The sequence below is a fragment of the Petaurus breviceps genome, unplaced genomic scaffold (assembly GCF_028583685.1).
Source record: "Petaurus breviceps papuanus isolate PSGF00001 unplaced genomic scaffold, PetGlider_PUasm1.0 128, whole genome shotgun sequence".
Lineage (NCBI taxonomy): Eukaryota > Metazoa > Chordata > Mammalia > Diprotodontia > Petauridae > Petaurus > Petaurus breviceps.
Window position 1 is genome coordinate 8,948,799 of NW_027185664.1, and position 18,921 is coordinate 8,967,719.

The 18,921-nt window shown below is 35.2% G+C and overlaps 1 protein-coding gene across 10 annotated transcripts in view; it reads left to right on the plus strand.

Annotated features, from left to right (window-relative positions):
* The window catches only part of LOC138171996 (transcription factor 4), a 450,737-nt gene that overhangs the window by 1,881 nt on the left and 429,935 nt on the right, over window positions 1–18,921 (plus strand). For 3 of the 10 annotated variants that reach the window (XM_069101609.1, XM_069101625.1, XM_069101620.1), the window contains exons 2-3: window positions 440–531; window positions 2,200–2,272. In XM_069101609.1, coding sequence (XP_068957710.1) covers window positions 460–531; window positions 2,200–2,272 — 145 coding nt within the window. In that variant the 5' untranslated portion in view covers window positions 440–459. Of the gene's footprint in view, window positions 1–439; window positions 532–1,008; window positions 1,033–1,421; window positions 1,537–1,675; window positions 1,820–2,193; window positions 2,273–18,921 lie in introns of those variants that run through there. The other 7 variants (XM_069101627.1, XM_069101672.1, XM_069101630.1 and 4 more) reach the window with 5 other exon arrangements.

The window sequence follows — 18,921 nt, forward strand, 5'->3', positions numbered from 1 at the left end:
GTGTGTGTGAGAGAGAGAGAGAGAGAGAGAGAGAGAGAGAGGGAGGGTGGGGGAGGGGTGTAAGTGAGGGGGGGGGGGGAGGGGAGGGAGGGGGAAAGTTGAGACTGGATCGTTGCTGAGTAGTTTCTTTTTTCTCTGAGATCCATTCATTCTTTGCCTGTACCTCCTGTTGCATAAATGATGCGCTGAGAGCGGCTTTTTTTTGGATTTGGTTTTAGAGTGGATGTTACCAGTTTTGATCGTCTCTTTTGGAAATATAATACCTTTTTTTTTTTGCTACTGCTGCCCCCTCCATCTTAAAAAATACCCCCCCTTCTCTTCCCCTCCCCTTCCACTTCAATTACACCCCTCCCCCATCCCCCCAGTCTCCAAAAATCCGATTGTGTTTCCTCTAAGGATCGGGACTGGGTTCTGATTGCGGTTATTTCCATGTTTCTAGGTTTGTGTGATTTTGCTAAAATGCATCACCAACAGCGAATGGCTGCCTTAGGGACGGACAAAGAGCTGAGTGATTTACTGGATTTCAGTGCGGTAAGAAAGAACGGTGGAAACTAACTACAGCTGTAAAACAAAACAAAACACTAGCAAAAACCAAATAAACTGTAATCTAAAGTACAAGAGTAATTTTTAATGGGCTAAGCCCATGCTAAATTTGAATGTCTTTATGGACAAGTCTTTATCTTTTTTTGGGTGAAATTTAAGAAAAAGACATTTTCCTTCCCCCCCTTTTTTCGATTCTATGTAGCATAGAAGTCCCCTCCCCCAAGAAAATTAGAGTTCAGAGGGAAAAAAAACACCTTTAAATAAACCAGACTGAACGTATCAGAACATTGAAAGTACTTGTACTTTCTCACTCCTCATTGTTTCAATAACAACAATTTTTTTTTTGGACATAGATAAGAGGAGGAGCCAACTGTCTCAGTTTTGTTTTAAACTGATGCTTTGGATCAGAAAGACCTTCTGTCCTCCAAGTGAAATCTCTCCTTAGGATTCTAAAAGCTCTCTAGACATATATGTTATACTTACTTATATGTAAGTATATATGTTTGCCTCCTTTTGGATGTGCAGTTTGTAAATTTAATAATCTCTAAACCAGCATTAGCAAAAATGTGTACACATGGAGAGTTTAACAGCCTTTGCTGTCCTCATCTACCTCTCTATCCCCCTGCCCACATTCAACCCCAAACTTGCCAGGAATATTTATTTATTTTTAATGATTTCTGAGTTTGGTGATAAGATGCATTTGCAAAACAAAACCAAAAACTAGTAATCCACAACATGCACCATCCAAAACCGCCTTGTAAATGGGGTTGCTTCAATGCTGCTAGTGCTGCTGGTGCTGCTGCTGGTGCTGGTGCTGCTGCTGCTGCTGCTGCTGCTGCTGTTGCTGCTGCTGCTGCTGACTTTTCTTTGGAGAAATGGCTTTCAGAAGTTTGTCCAGGAAACGTAGCCTGAGGCAGCTTTGCAGCCCCCTCTTAGCTTGTTGCACTTTTCCCATTTGTTCCTTTGCTTTTTGCAGGCTCTGACTCAGGGAAGGTGCGTATTATACACTAGAAACGTCGAAGAAGAGGGAAACCGATTAGGGTTGAAATAAATGTAGGGGAGAGGAGAGAAGAGGAAAGGAGAGGGGAGAAAGAGAGAGAGAGAGAGAGAGAGAGAGAGAGAGAGATAGTGAGTCTTGCTTCAAATTGCTCTCATGTTAGAGACGAAATGAGAATTTAGTGCAGGTGGCAGTTTGCATTCATTTTTATTTGGGTTCACATATGACAGACAAATCTTATCCGGGATTGAAATGGACGTTGCCACCTTCATGGCTAAGGTTTTAAACTTAAAACCAGCAACTTTTTTCCTCTTCTTTGTGGAAATACTAGATTCAGGGGAGGCTTGTTGTATCTAACTTCTTGATGACATTTTGGGGACTGTGTTTTTTCAAAATGTTAATAATACTGTCTAGGAATCTAATGAATCTAATTGAAAAGAGTGGTGTGTAAGAGAAGGTTCGGGGGGGTGGGAAGAGTCTGGATTAGTAATATTGTGCCAGTTTTAGTTTTGAGTTGAATGGTGATGTGTTGTGTTAAAGAAGCCCTTTACATAAGCTTTGACTTATTTGTTAAGAATGTGAAGGAACTTTTGACTAGCTGTGAACACACAAAAAATGTCGTTTCTTTTCTAGCAGTAATGTTGCTTTGTTTCTTTTAGATGTTTTCACCTCCCGTGAGCAGTGGGAAAAATGGACCAACTTCTTTGGCAAGTGGACATTTTACTGGCTCAAGTATGTAAATTCTTTTCCTTAGTGTGTAGTTAAAATATTATTAGTTGTGTATTACCTTGTAATGTATGTATGTATATGGGGCTCTCTTGATCTTTTTTCAAAAGTAGTCACTGAAATATAAGCAAAATGACATGAATTATTTTGGGGTTCAACAGTTCTATGGCACACAAAAAATTCTGGGGTTCTTTTTTGAAATTAATTTTTTTGCTTCCTCTTTGGCAAGACAGTTATCTCAAAATTCCATCACTTAGCTAAAAAAAATGTTTCAGATGTTGGTAATCAAAAATAAAGATCATCCCTTTTAAAGGAGAATTGTTAATGTGGAGGATAATTTAATATTCCTATGTACTTAAAATCAGATTTAAAAAAAAATCTGTTAGTAACTACTGGGTTAAATTAACCCTTTTAAAGGGAAGAGCACTTCATTTTGAAGGTGAATGCACCTTAGTGAAATTCATCCTACATATAGAATCTCTTGTTAATCTGAGGGATTGAACAGAAATATTTTAAAATACCCTTTTAAATACTTTACCCATTGTCCTTCCTATTTTTCCACTGAATTTTTATGTAGTTATAAATCAGCTTCTAAATTTCAAAAATAAGAGAGCATTGTTTCGTGTTTAAAAAAACAAACAAACAAAACTCAGTGGTATTCACAAAGAAATCTATGTGTATAATGACTGACAATTAAGGAGGAGTTTAAATGTGAGGATATTTATATGTCTGGGTGTACCTAAGATTAAATATGAAGATGGAAAATAAACCATATATTAGAATGTATTTAATATCTGTTCACTAAGTTTCATTTAAGAAGGATTCTTACTTTGTTGCTTCCAGTCCATAAGTCCAGGCAAAAAAATGCATCTATGATTGTTAAAAACAGCTGTAATATTTTAAGAGTGCTGACTGTTGTACTCAAGAGTAGATTATGCATATGGATGTAAACATGTAGTACTCTTTGCAATCTAGTGGGTAAATGCTGACATCTTTTAACTCTGAGATTCCAATGGAAATATCCATTAGTCACTGAATATAAATTTTTATCTGTTATTTTCATTTGGTACTGGAACGACAAAAGAAACTTGTTCAGCTGTATGTTTTGGACTCTTTGTGCAGTCTTACTGAATTCGTTGTTTTTTTTTTTAACTTTATTTCAAAACAAGACAAACATTTTGTTTTGTTACTAAGTTTAGAGGAAGGGGTTGTTGCACATGCAGTGTACATTTTTCTCTTTTGTAACACCAGATGCCTTCTTATGGTTAGTTTTGTATATTTTCTTTATTATATAACTTCAAAGTTTAAAACACCAATGTTGAAAGCTTAGGATCATGGTTATTGGTGCATTTTCAGTTTAGTGACTTATGAGAATTTATTTCTTTGATTTCCTTTCAATTTGTTGTTGCAATATCTCCCAAGTCCTGTTTCTCTGACATGAACCTACTACACAGTACTTTGATGTAAAATCTTCATGTAAGTGTTTGAGTAGAAATGAGGATAGTGTCTCTTTTAGACAAATCAATTTTTCATGTTCAGACACAATCAACATTAAATAACGAACCTTATTTTTCACAGTAATTTTCTTAATGTGCATCTTGATGTTTAATATATTTGGTTAAAATTTTAACCTTCAAGTAGAGTATACTAGAATATGCAGTGATAGACAATTTTGAAAATCAGCCCTTCAGTATTGTGAAGTGCTGAGAATTACCATTAAACCTGAAACATTTTGAAATGACCTAAGTACATCACTGTAAACAACTTTTAATCAGTTAAGGTAAGTTAGCAACTTGCAGTTTGTGACACAAGAATGAATATAACTCTACTCCTAGTTGATTCTCTAATTTCCTCAACATTAAACAAAGTATAGTTGTTATACTATTATTTAATAAATGTTCAAAAACTGCTTATAATCATTATGAGAACATAGGCATGATAAATAACAGGATGCATGAATGAATTTTGAACATGGTAATATATTGAAGTTTATACAGTCACTTAGGAACATTAATGTTTCATTTAAAAAACTAAAGATTTAGCATGGAATTATTAGGTGATTTTGAAGGAAATATACTATAATTTCCTCTTTTTGAGTTATGGAAATACACATTCAGACTTTATATTCCAGGTGTAGTGTTGAGGCTAAAAGTCTGCTTTCATGAGTTAAAGGTATGGTCACTATAGCCAATTAAATATGCAAACTATACATTTGATGTGCTGTGGTGATGTTAATAAATAGAGGCTGCAGAGTAGTAGTATTCATTCAGCTCTGTCTTTGTAAAACAAGAATATTAATTAATGAGGCTAGTTTGTATTTTCAGAGACACAATCATAAAACTTTTAACCCATGATAATTTCACATATCAGATAACACGAATTATATGCAATCTGCCCTTTCACTGGCTGACTGTACCATGGAAGTTTGAACAGAGAAACATGATTTGTTTCTATAAATCTTCTTCACCTTGATGTTTGCAGTCCTAAGGAAGCTAATCCTACTGTGGATTATCATCCTACTGTGTTAACTTTGAAAGTTTTAAAAGGCAGAATAATAAATAAAGAAGGAAAGAAAGGAAGGAAGAAAAAAAGAATGCAAACTGGAAATAATCTGCATTTTACTGGAAATCAAGTATGTTTTGCAAAGCATGTTAATATTTCGTGCTTAAACTTCCCAGCAGCTTTTGACTTGTTTGTTACAGGATGCCCCATTGTGATTTTGTAATATGTGAATAAAAATTTAAGTATCTCCATATTTCCTTTAATCTTTAATTTCACAAACATGGTTTTTCCTACCACCTTAAGAAATGGTGAGGCTGCAAGGGAGAAAGGAATGTAACCTGAGCTACAGCCCTGACATTCCCAGGGAGCATTTTTCACATGAAAGGCTTTTGTCAACCCAGTAAAGGACCAGCAGTTTTTGTTTGATGTTTGCAGGTGTTCAGCAGAGAGCACTAAAACAATTCAGCCATGATGGTTCAGAGCTTCTATGACCTTAACAGGGAGAATTGGTGGGCTCTGGAATTATTTTAAAGAAAACTTTCTTGCGTTTATTTCAACCTGCATGTTGACTTCACAGAGTGATTTAATACCTGTTAAGTCATTGGTCTTAAACAGAAAGATACTTGTTTTCATTTACATGGAACTTTATATATAAAGGTAGATAAGATGACCAAAAGGGGTTCACCCAGTCTCACAATTTCTGCATTTATGAGAGGGCCTTCAAACCTAAATCACTTTACTACTACATCAAACCTATTAGCACCTATTTAACTTGCAGAAAAAATTTTTTTGAAAAAATTTTTTGAAAAAATAAATTTTATGCTTGATTTACACTACTGTGTAAATTAAGCTACTGAAATTTGTTGATACTGAAGAATTTGTTAGATGAGAAGACACCTAGTCACTGTTGTTACAGTTCTGATTTCCGGTGTTTTTATGAGGAATATTGGCTCCTTTTCCCCCAAGGTTCAAAATTTGACATTTATTATGTTATTACTCAATTTTACTTAGGTTTTCAAGTATCTGTTAAAATTGCCAACTATATTCAGGTTCATCCATGTTTCTAAGGATGTACAACCAAACAAAATACACTGAATGCTAGGAAAGCCCATCAGTTCAGTTAATATAGAAGGAAAAAGTCAGTCCAGCTGGTTGCTTGGCATCATCCAGGTAATTATTTAGGACTTGTATAGACATGGCCCATGTCAACTTGAAAAATCTAAAAACTTATTTATAATTGCATTAAACATATTAAGAGTTGTCCAAAATTATAAATCACTGGGAAGCCTTAAATTATTAATTGACCTTTTTTACTTTTTATTTTGACCTGTGATTTCACTGGAATCTCCCTCAATTGTACTTTAACTTAGTAGTCTTACAGGTTTGCTTGAGGGACTTGTCCAAGGCTCTGAGCCCAGTATATCAGAGGTAGGACTTGAACCCAGGTCTTCCTGACTTTTAAGTCAGCTCTTTATCCCTCAGCCATGTTGCCTCTTCTAGATACTTGAATTATTATCATCATTATTGTTGATAGTTATCCCAAATAAGCATTTGTTTACAAAGTTATGGAAACTTTTTGTCAAAATCTGTATTTTTCTACATAGTACAGTTTGTAACAGTAGTACACTTTAGATGACTTAGAGGAAAATTTCCAATAAATTATTTTGACAATTTTAAAAAACCATTGGCTTTTATGTGAACTTTATACATAAATGTAAACCTCCACAATAGCTATTTTAATCATTTTAATGTGATGGGGAAAAATAGTCCCAGTGAAAGGGATTGCAGAATGGTATTACATGCTCTTTGAAGTATAATACTGGAATTGTAGAGAAAAGAGTAATTACAGTAGGATATGATATTGGAAAAAAGTATAGGAATTTAATAAATCAGATACTACCTTAGATCTCTAAATATTAGTGCTTCAGGGACTTTCAAGACCATTTTGTCCAAACCCTTTGTTTTACAGATGAGCAAACTGATTTACACAGTAGTGACTCCCCCAAGAGAATACAACAGTCTCGTGGCAGATCTGATCCATGATCCCATTGTCTTTCCACTCTATCATACTGTCTACTTCGAGTTGAGATACAGTGAAGCTCCAACTTCCAGTACATTTTCATTCAAAATGTGTAGTTTTATTTGAATGTCAGTTTTTATACTTTATGTATCCTACTTACCATCCATAATAGTTCAATATTTTTGTGAATTGCTTTACCAAAATTAGTCTAACCCTCCATTGTAAAGCATGTGGAACCCTTTTACTAGCATCGGTTGCTCACCAAATGTAGAAGTATTTTGCAGTAATTTTCTGTTCCACTGGGAAGCCCTTAGGAAAGAAGCAACACATTTTCTTTCTTAACTTGTGCCGTCACTCTATATCGCACGGTTGTATGAGCTAACATTTGCACATAAAGATACGGATAGTGACCAACCAATTCTTAATGAACTTCTCATAATCTGTCCACTCCCTTTATTACTTGGTCCTCTTTGTAAACATTTGGGAAGTAGTTGGTTGGGGCCACAATTGTTTAGAACAAAAAAAGACCACTAGTGACATTTTATCCTTCTAATAATGTTATATTGGTGCTAATAATGTGATACTTGGCCTGGAATTTTATTCCATGTTCTATTGTATTTGAGAATAAATTTTAAAATATGAGCTGAAAAAAATTCTGTAAACTGTACACAAGATTTTCCTTATGTAGTTTCCATATGAGAACTAGGTTTTCCTCAGTCTTTATCTTTAATTCCTTTTTTTTTTTTTCCAAACAAAAAGAGAATTTGCAACATCTATTTCTATATATTATGCCGAGGTCCTATACATTGATACGACATAAGGGTGACAATTAAAATATTTCGTTTTCAATTATCCTTATGTATATAACTGAAACCATTAGTTGAGGTAATAGCATATGAATGTTTCTAATTTTGTTTTCTTTATAAATGGGCTTTATTTCAAGCTGTAAAAGTTCAGCAGTTTATTATCTTATTTGTTTTTCATATTCACAAGAAATAACAATACAGATTGTCTCTCTGTACTATCCAAAGTAAAAAGAGTTTTGTAGTATTAATAAATGTTTTATTGGACACAAGTAGTTCAAGTGTTACATTTTCTAGGTTCAGATAAAGTAGGACTCTTTGTGACACTGTCTCCAGTAAATAAAGTGCCTTAAACAAGCACAGGGATCCAGGAAATGTTGAGCCTGAAATACTTAACATTTTTGACAACATCAGCAAATTATCCTTTCCCTACTATTGTAACGGGAAAATCACTTAAATAACAGATGAATAGCTAAGTCACATACACATATATAATAGAACTATGTAATGAAAGTTTATGCTGTTAATTGCTTGAATCTGTCTTAAATGCTTAGAATCATAGAGCACTAAAGACTGTCATAAACAGTTTTGTTTTGAGCTTAAAATTATTCTTTTTTTCTTTCATCTACTATGATAAACAAAGTAATTTTGTAAGCTTTACAGATCAAACATTTACTTCTAATGGTAAGCTACATTATATAGGAAGTTTTCAAGTTAGGTCTAGAAACTGACTAGAGTCCTGGTGGCCCCAGGCCTGTGATTTTCAGTGTTTAGTATTATGATGCTATTTAGATCTGTTCCCATAAGCCAAGATAACAGATCTTAAGTTGCTTAATAAGGAACATGGTGTATTTTTGCAATGTTCTTCAGTTTACGGGTCTTGAACCAAAAGCTCCTTAGCTAAGCCTTTAGACTTGGATACATATGGTGCTTATGTTTTAGTTGTGGCAGGACACAGGAAGAAATTGAAGCTGGGAAAGTTGGGAAAGAGTTTTTATGGTGTTTCACAGGCTGGTTTATATGACCTGTTGTTTTGGGGGTTCTCAGTCTTGGAGGTTTTAGGCAAAAGTCATCTGTGATAGTCCAAAATTTTTTTTTTAATGTCTGTATCAGATTCTTCCTTATTTGAACAGTTCTTAAATTGTCTATCAAAATTACATTTTGGAGTTCCACATGCAATCTATGCCATTTTAAATGCTTTAAAGCCCCTACAAATTCAGAAAGAGAGTTAGCACATGGAATATAGGTAGACACTTATGAGTCCCGTCTCTCTTAACCTGATCTAGTGAAAAATTCCATGGCAATATATTTGTCCTAAAGACATTAGTGATTTGATTTTATGGAAAAAAATGTTATTACTTTGTGATGTCACTTTTTCACAAAACATGCAAAAATAGAAAAAAATTGAGAAAAGTTTACTTTCATTTCAAAAGTAAATGAAAGCTGAATTAATCAGGATATTAAACAACCAGATATGCTTAAAATCTGTTTATTCTGATGTATTTCTGAGCTATGATAAGGTATTTTTATTTAAAGGTGCAGTAAGACTATTGTCCAAATAAATGCTATTGTACTTTTGTGTGACAATTAACATTTAATGAATGACTTTCCAGACTGCCATTGGTGGTAATTACTATATGTAGTTTATTAGCTGCAATCTATTGTTGGTTGTAGCCTGTATTGATTTGTTTTGCAAACAACGCTTCACATGTGCTGATGTATTTGTACATTACTTTTAAAGAACCTGTTTTGTTCTCTAATGTTACAAATGTCTCTTGGACTAAGATATTTGTAATGGAAATTAAGTATTCACTAACCTTTCTTCTATGAAAAATCTTTCTTTACTGAAAAGCCCCTAAATTACTGTGTTTGAAATAAATACATCATAGAGCTGGAAGAGACCTTAACAATGTTTAACCCAACCTTCTCATCTTACAAATTGGGGGGGGGGGAAGGGAATGAGTCCTGGAAGAAATGAAGTGACTAGTCTGAGGTGATACTTGAACTTCTGAATCACACTATGTGCAGTTAGGGTTGGAACAAATTCTTTCAACTTTAATGTCTCCTGAAAGGCACAAAACAGATATGACTTACTGTGTGTAAAGAACTAATAAAAATCGAGAGGTTGTGGTACTGACATATAGCCCAGCTTCCCCTGTCATCACATGTTTTAATTTGGCTAACATTTGACGAATAACTGTTAAAATGTATTGTGTTATTAAAAATAACAAAGTAAGACCTGTGATTAAATATCAAGACTGTAATTTAATCTGGAGTGTTCTGGTACTGTTATAAACCATTTCCCTTTTTTTTTGTACCAGATGACGTCAAAAGGCAGCTTGATTGAATTCTGACCCTGTATTACAGGAGCACCTGCTAATGCCTCTTTGCTTAATGGTCTGTCAGCATTTCCATTACAAACTTTTTTCAGACATCTTTAACTTAGCTTTGAGTATTTGAACTAAGCTAATGGTTGGCATGTAAGCTTTCAGTCAGGGAGAAAATATTTTCCCAGTTCTGCAGAGTAGCCAGCAACAAACCCTCATTATAGACTCCATGGTGGCTCTATTAGAATTCTCTTCTCTGCTTTTACATATCTTTCATTTTAACATTTTTTGGTAGTACTTATATTTATTATATAGAAACTAATCCTAAGAGACTTAATATCCAGTCTCTCAAGGTATGATATTTTAAAACCTGGTGCCCAGGACACAAACTACTAAGATCTTGACACCGAGGGAGAATATTGAAATTTTAGCTCTAGGCATTAAGTTTGTACAACTAAGGGGAAGGAAACACATGAGAATGTTTCATGGTTTATCAGGCTTATCAATCATTTGCATACCTACCCTAGGTAACTGATTGGAGAGATTTATTTATTTATTTAAAATATCTTGCCCAGGGTCACAGAGCTAATATGTGACAGAAGCAAGGCTTGAACCTAAAGGCCATTTCTCTATCTTCTATAGCAGGACACCTCTCGTAGTTTCAGTCTCTATCCCTATTTCTACCCATTTTATTTCCTAGTAGAATAAATTGCCCCATTTTAATTGTATTGAAAATGACTTTGCATATGTGAGAGATGGAGACGGAGAAAGAATTACACTTTAATACCAGTTAGTCTTGGTCCTTAGTGGATGTTCATAATTGATGGTATCCCAAAGGTGTCTCTGATTTTATATATCTGCTTTTACTCCACCATCTTGACGTTGCCCCGCCTTTTTCAATTGATTTTACACATCTACTCTAGATGTGTGTATGCACACACATATATACATATACATACATTTATCTGTGTGTGTCTGTGCACGTATGTATATTTCTCCTTCGATTATTCTATAAATTCTTATGTAAGTACTTGCTTCCATGGTAGAATATATGTTCTTTGAGAGAAGTGCTTTCATTCCTTGTGTTAGTATCCTTAGCCAAACTAGCACTTAGAAAGCACCTAGTGCATTTGTTTGTTGAGTGACCGATTGATTGATTGATTGATGTTGAAGCAGAGTTACAGGCTTTATGTCACTTTCAGTTATTCATTGTGATGTCAGTGCTCTTTAGCCTCTTGATTTAGGCTACTTTCATGGATATTTATTTCATACTTGTTTGCAGACTTTATAAGCCTTTGTACAATACCTCCCTATGCTGTAGACTTGGTTACATCATATGTTTGATCCTGTCCCCATGTGATTATATAGATGTGTGTGTATATATACATAGATATACATGTGTTTATACATATATATGTATATATACACATACACAAATATAATCTCTCTCACCAAGACAGTAGCGCAGGGAGCCTATTGCACATGTTTCCCATGTCTTCCAAAACTAGGCACAATGACATGCTATTGTGCTAAATGTGAAGTAGGCCACATTCTGCTCCTCTTACCTCCATTATGTACCACATACCCTGGGACTTCAGGTAGAAAATGGAATAAAACTGCTTGAGGTGGCATAAAAAGGACCTGAAATATTAAAGGTAATTGTCACAATTGATAGCCAAGAGTGGATTTTTATGATTTTTTTTTTAAATATGCATTTCCTAACACAGATTAGGTGGTTATTTGCTTTATCAACAAATACATCTATAAAATCTCCAAAATCAACTGTTGGTTATCAACCATGTCAATTGTTTTCATGTAGAACAAATGTGACTTGATGTGGGAACTTTATATTCAGTGGGGGAAAAAATACCAAGATAGCAAAAAATGCCCTCAAAATACCAAGATGAAGAAAACTCACTTTTTTTTTACTTTCCAAATAAAATAGTTTAAGAATATGATTTCATTTTCATGACCCTACTGTCCTTTCTTTTAATGCTGACACATCCATTCTTTTGGAAATTCCTGCTTTTGTATAACTTTATTATAATAAAGAGCAAAAAGCTTCTGATAGTTTTTGGTTGATGTCTTAATTAGACATGAATATTAAGAATCATGGCCACATTGTTTTGTATTCTTTTTCTCAAAGAGGTAATTTAATATTTTTCAGGGACCATATTAGGTAGATATTCAGTGGAAAAAATGCCTCCCAAAATATCAAGATGAAGAAAACATTTACTCATCCTGTTTTACTTTCCAAATAAAATACTTTGAGAATATGATTTAGTTTTCATTATCTACTGTCATATTTTCCAAATGCAGAAACAGCCATTTATTTGAAAAATACTTTTGTGTCTTTATTATAATAAAGAGTAAAGTTCTGATGATTTTCCCTTGATATCTGAATCAGAAGTGAATATTAAGAATCATAGCCAAGTTATTTTGCATATATATCTTGAAGAGTTAGTTTAATTTTTCTCAAGAAACATGTTAAGTAGATATTTTATTTTTTGAATTAAAACACAAATTAAACTTTACAATTAAACTATCTATTATGAATACAATACAAAAGTATGTTTGAACAATTTGTAATTTCAAAGATAGCTTTAAAAAAATCTACCCCATCTATTTGTCTGATGCTACCAATGACATTGAATTCATATTTCTTTTTTTTAAATGCTTTATTAACTTCTGATTTACATCATTCATTTCCGCCAGATTTTGAGTTACAAATTTTCTCCCCGTTTTTCCCCTACCCACCCTCCAAAATAGCAGTCCTACAGCATATCCCCTCCTCCACTCTGCTCTCTCCCATATTTTCTCCCATAACCCTTTTGATTTTTCCAGTGGATCTCTATGCCCCAGTGACTGTATATCTTATTTCCCAATTATATGTAAAATAACATTGATAATAGTATACATACACATACATATATACACACATATTTGAATATTTGATTTTAAAACTTTGAATTCCAGATTCATTCCCTTCCTCCCTTGTCACCCACCCTTACTGGGAAGATAAGCAGTTCAGTATAGGATGTACATGTGTGGCTAATGCAAAACAATAACATAGTAGATATATTGTAAAAGACTGACTATATTTCCCTCCTCCTATCCCACCTCCCACTTGTTCTATTCTCTACTTTGATCCCATTCCTTTTCAAAAGTGGGTGCTTCCAACTTCCCTCCCCCCCAGCCTACCCTCCCCTCCATCATCCCCCTCTCATCCCCTCCCCCCCTACTCTCCTGTAGAGTGAGATACCATATTTAGTGTGTATTTCATTCCCTCCTCAAGCCAAATTCAATGGGAATAAGGTTGACCCATTCCCTTTTGCCTTCCTATTCTTCCCCTCCATTGTAACCATTTCCCCTTGCCTCTTCTGTATGAGATAGTTTACCCCAAACTGTCTCTCCCCATCTCCTCTCATTATTCCTCTCTCACCTCTTATTTTCACCTTTTATGTATCATCCCTTCCTGTTAAATTGGTCCTGTGCCCTCTATCTATGTATACCTGTAAACATATATATACACACATTCACATATGTATTCATATACCCATATACCCTCATATATAGACATATATATTTCTATTCCCTTAAACTACTGAGAAAAGTTTAATGTTACAATTATTGTTTTTCCATGTAGGAATGTTAATAGTTCAACTTTGATAAGTTCCTTAGGATTTCTTTTCCCTGTTTACCTTCTCATGCTTCTCTTGCTTCTTGTAGCTGAATGTCAAATTTTCTGTTCAACTCTGCTTTTTTCAGCAAGATTGCTTGAAAGTCCTCTATTCCACTGAATGACCATATTTTCCCCAGAAACATGATACTCAGTTTTGCTGGGTAGGTGACTCTTGGTTTTAATCCCAGCTCCTTTGACCTCCGGAATATCATATTCCAAGCCCTTCGATCCCTCAGTGTAGAAGCTGCCAGATCCTGGGTTATCCTGATTGTATTTCCACAATATTCAAATTGTTTCTTCCTGGCTGCTTGTAATATTCTCTCCTTAATCTGGGAATTCTCGAACCTGGCTATAATATTCCTAAGAGTTTTCTTTTTGGGATCTTTTTCAGGAGGTGATTTCTTTCCACCTCTATTTTGCCCTCTGATTCTTAAACATCAGGGTAGTTTTCTTTGAGAACTTCCTGGAGGATGATTTCTAGGTTCTTACTTTGATCATGGCTTTCAGGTAGTCCAGTAATTTTTAAATTATTTCTCCTGGATCTATTTTCTAGGTCAGTGGTTTTTCCCATGAGATATTTCACATTGCTTTCTATTCTTTCATTTGTTTGGATCTGTTTAACAGCATCTTGATTTTTCATAAAGTCATTAGCTTCCGTTTGCTCCAGTCTAATTCTGGAGCCATGATTCTCCTCATTGAGCTTTTGAGATTCTTTTTCCATATGGCAAATTCGACTTTTTAAGTCATTCTTCTCCTCATTGCCTTTTTGAGCCTCCTTTGCCATTTGAGTCAGTCTGTGTTTTTGTTTTTGTTTTTTTAAAAGCAATCGGAGTTAAGTAACTTGCTCAAGGTTACAAGGCCCGGTGTTTCTGGGTGTGGTGCTGAGTATCGGTAGCCAGATTTGATCCCCAGGTCATCCTGACACTGGAGCTGGTGCTCTTACTTGCTGAGCCACCTGGCCACCCCTAAGCAATTGGACTTAAGTAACTTGCTCAAGGTTACACGGCTAGGTGTTTCTGGGTGGGTGCTAAGTGTCTGAACCCAGGATTTGATCTCCAGGTCATCCTGACACTGGAGCCGGTGCTCTTACTCGCTGTGCTACCTGGCTGCCCCCAGTCTGTTTTTTAAATTGTTATCTTCCTCAGTCAGGCTGTTGACTCTCATTTCATAATTTTCTTGCATTGTTCTCATTTCTCTTCCCAATTTTTCCTCCGCTTCTCTTATCTGCTTCTTAAGGTCCTCTATGGCCTGTAACCAGCTCATATTTTCCTTTGAAGCTTTTGGTGCAGGAGTTCTGACTTCACTGTCTTCCTCCTGTTCCGTGCTTTGCTCCTTTTTGTCCCCAAAATAGGATTGTAATGTTTGATTCTTCTGTCTGCTTTGTTTACTTTGCCTGGTCATGTTGCCCCTCAGTCACTTAACCCCTGGGCTTTTTGCCACAGTAGGACTCTGCCACTAGACAGGGGAGCTTTTGTCCCAAATGTTGGGGTATTCTCAGTTGCCGGAGGTATTAGATGGGTACCCTCTCTGAGGTCTCCACACTCTCTGGCAAGCTGGACATACACCCCAGGACTTCCACCCTAGACTGCAATCCAGATCCAAGCAGGTTAAAGGAAGAGCGATTACCCCTCAGACTCGTGCTTGGTCCCCCTACACTGTGCAGGCCAGGAGCTGAAGCTGCCACATGGTGCTGTCTGGCTGTGCCTGGCGTCTCAGCGGCTTCTCACCCAGGGGGCAAAAGCCATGCACTCCCACTTACTGGTCCCAAAGTCCAGACTGCACTGGCCTCTCACTTTGCCCTTCCCATCTGTGTGTTGATAAATATGGAAATGGCCACAGCTGCTGCTGATCTGGAGAACTTCTGGCCGGCTGGTCAGGCCTGCCCTGGGGCTAAAGCTGAGGAGTAAGGCTGGGCATGGCTCCCAAAGTACTGTGCTGGCCGATTCCTGCCAGCCTGCTGGGCTGCCCTCAGTGGGAGGTTAGCTTCTCTGTGTCATTTTGTGGGTTCTGCAGCTCCAAAGTTTGTTTTGAGACCCATTTTTACATGGATTTGGGAAGTTGGAAACAGGAGCAGTGGGGAGGTCCTGCTTCTACTCCGCCATCTTGGCTCTGCCTAAATTCATATTTCTTAAAAACTATTCAGATCAATACTATACAAAGTAGAAGCATTTTTAGATCTATAGTTAGTTATTTGGTAACTAATTTTAAGTATCTGCAAAACTTCATTTATTACTTGAGAATCCATCACTTTACAACAGAATCACAACCTTTTTAATCTGCTAAGAACTTTGTAGTTAATCTAGTCTAGTTTCCTTCTGTTATGAATGAAGATACTAAGGAACAAAGAGATTAAGTAACTTGCCCCAGGTCACAGCAGCTAGTTATTGGCAATATAGGGTTTAAAACTGATGTATCCTGGTATGTTCGGTGGTCTTTGCAGTACACCATGCTTAGTTGACAATTCCATAAGTCAAAGTGACAACTTCTTTAGATGAAGGCAATTAAGCCATGTTAGTCAAGAGATCTGGAGTCTTCTGCCACATCTATTGCTGAGTAGCTGCTTTATATGAAAGAAGCCAGTATACCTTAATTGCTTTCTGTAGAAAATTGAAATAATTTTGTGTGGTAATCATTTAACACCCATCTGACTTAAGTTGAATACAATTTTGAGTTCTGATTTCACAAATAGATATTTTTCAAAGTCAAAAGAGGTTATTAAGATTGTGAAGATATCATTGCTGTTTTGAACATCATCATCATCACCACTATTATGTATTGCTGTTAAAAAAAACTGTTAGGGAACTAGGTAGTTATTATTACCATATACTCTGAAATATAAAGTGTCAATTCTCCAAAACAATGTAGAGTGTTAAAACGTTATAAAAGCCATTCCTTTTTTAAAAATGTGGGAGAAGGCTCAGATATAGCTCAGGCCAGAACCTATCTTAATAATATCCCAAACATTAAAAGGCACAAGCATTCATTTAATGCAAAGTATGTATTAGAAGGGACCTTATACTGATTTTGACCTTAAGATCTTGTTAACTGTTGCTATTTTTTATCAGAATTTTTTACATTTATGAAAGAGGCAGCTTGATGAAAAAAAAATAGAACTAACTTTGGAATTATGAAGACCTAGATTCAAATACTGACAGATACTAGTTATGTGTCCAAAGTATAAAACAGTTAACCTTTTAGTGTCCCAGGAGTCCTCAGAGTATGAGTGGTACAAAAAGGAACTGTTGATATGCTTTAATGGAAGAAGATTCCAGGCTAGGATTTCCCTACACTGATGAGATCACAAATTAGAACAAAAAAAGAAATTTGTGAATCGGTAGTTTTGTGGTGTTTGGCTTCCCTTGATTTCTGTATACCTCATTTTCCTGTGTTCAAAAGCAAAGTGAAAATTGCAAGTAATATTTGAATTTGTTTTGAAAGACCATGTTCCTGGTTGTCTCTGCTGGAGAGGAATAACCCAAGTATGATGACAGTAAAAAAACCAAAAACAAAAACACCCAAAACAAAACCAATGGACTAGATCCTCTTCATGTGAATGACGGTTTAGTAAATGTTTTCTAATACTTTGTTATTCTTGAAAAATACAAGATTTGTATTTTAGATATTTCATAATAATGACCATGAGAGAATTTTGACCCTTTTGTGGGCCAAATATTTCAATACTCTAATCTGATTACATATAGCATAATGTTAACAATTGAAGGTGAAAAACATTCTTGTTGGGACATGATTGTTCTTAGTAGTGTGGCCTTTTGGTAATCCCTGGCAAATAACAAGTGTGCCAAAGTTTTGATCTCATTCCCATGGGATATGGTGATAGTTTATCTTTTAAACATGTAGTTTACTTTCTTCTGAGATAACTTCCTTTTTCTCAGATACTTCCCAATTATTCTTCAATTTCCCCACTTCTTTTTGCTGTATAAAGTCATTTAGCTTCCCTCACTTAAGTTTTTAGTGTCTTCTGGGAAGGGAACAACCGATAATCCCAAACTTGCTAGTTCTAATAGAACTATATGTGGTAACATATAGTCTTGTCTACTTGTCTACTTTCTAGTAAGCCTTCCTTTGTAACCCTATAGTATATTCAGTACTTCATACCAATGGCCTCTGTCTCTTCAGGGAAGGGAGGAAAGTATATTTTCTCAACTCTTTTTTTGAGGCCAAGCATGGTATTTATGTTAGTGTAAGTTTTGTCTTATTCTTTCCATTGATATTATAATAGTTTATATATATATATACACATATATATATACATACATACATACATATATATATATATATATATATATATACATAGTTTTCCTGGTTTAGCTTACTTTACTCTGTACAAGTTCATATGCCCTACCATTGCTTCTCAAAATTTTTCATATTTTATCATTTCTGTTTAGCCAGTCAACAATCTTGTGAAAGGTACTGTGGTAAGTACTGGGAATACAAAGGAAATAAATAAAAAATAATCCCTTCCCTCAAGGTATTCACATTCTAATTGGGGACATACCTTGAAAATAACTAGTTATATACAATATATACAGTAGATAGAAATATATAGAGTAGGTGGAAAAATATTCCATTCTTCTGTTAAAATTTTATTAGCCATTTCCTAATCGATAGGTACCTATATTGTTTCTAATTCTTTGATACTCCAAAATTTCAGCTCTTATTATTTTTCTATCTACATCATCTATATCTATATATAGTGGCTTTCTTTATATATTTGACCTCATTTTGAGAGTTTAACAAAGAGATTTGTGGGTCAAAGTTATGCTTCAGTAACTTTATGTTTTGTTAACAATTCCAAGTTACTTCCTGTAATAGTTGGACCAATTCACAAATACACAAATAGTGTATTAGTTTGTCTGTCATCCCATAACCTATTCCATACTGACTGTTTTCTTCTTTTCATTACTTTGCTGGGTATGAGGTAAAACCTCTTGAGCTCTTTTCATTTGCATTTCCCTGATTGACCCCCAAGTTTTTAGAGTCACTTGTATTTTTAAGGATAATAGTTAAATGAAAGACAGAATGAATGTCTTCCATTTTCCTTAGAGTTCGATTGTTGGTTACGGGAAAACCAACATGATCAAGAAGGGGTTTGAACAAGAGGTTCCAGCCTCAGGTTTGCAGTTGATGCTCCATTTGCCCTCTCTGTATGTCCTTTTTAACAAGTGCAGATTGTTTGTCCCTGTCACATAAAAAATGCCATGAAAATTCAATAATAAGTGTTTTGCAAATAAAACATAATAAAATATGAATCTGGATCTGCTTAGATTAAAAATGTACTACTAAATCCAAGTTAAATAATA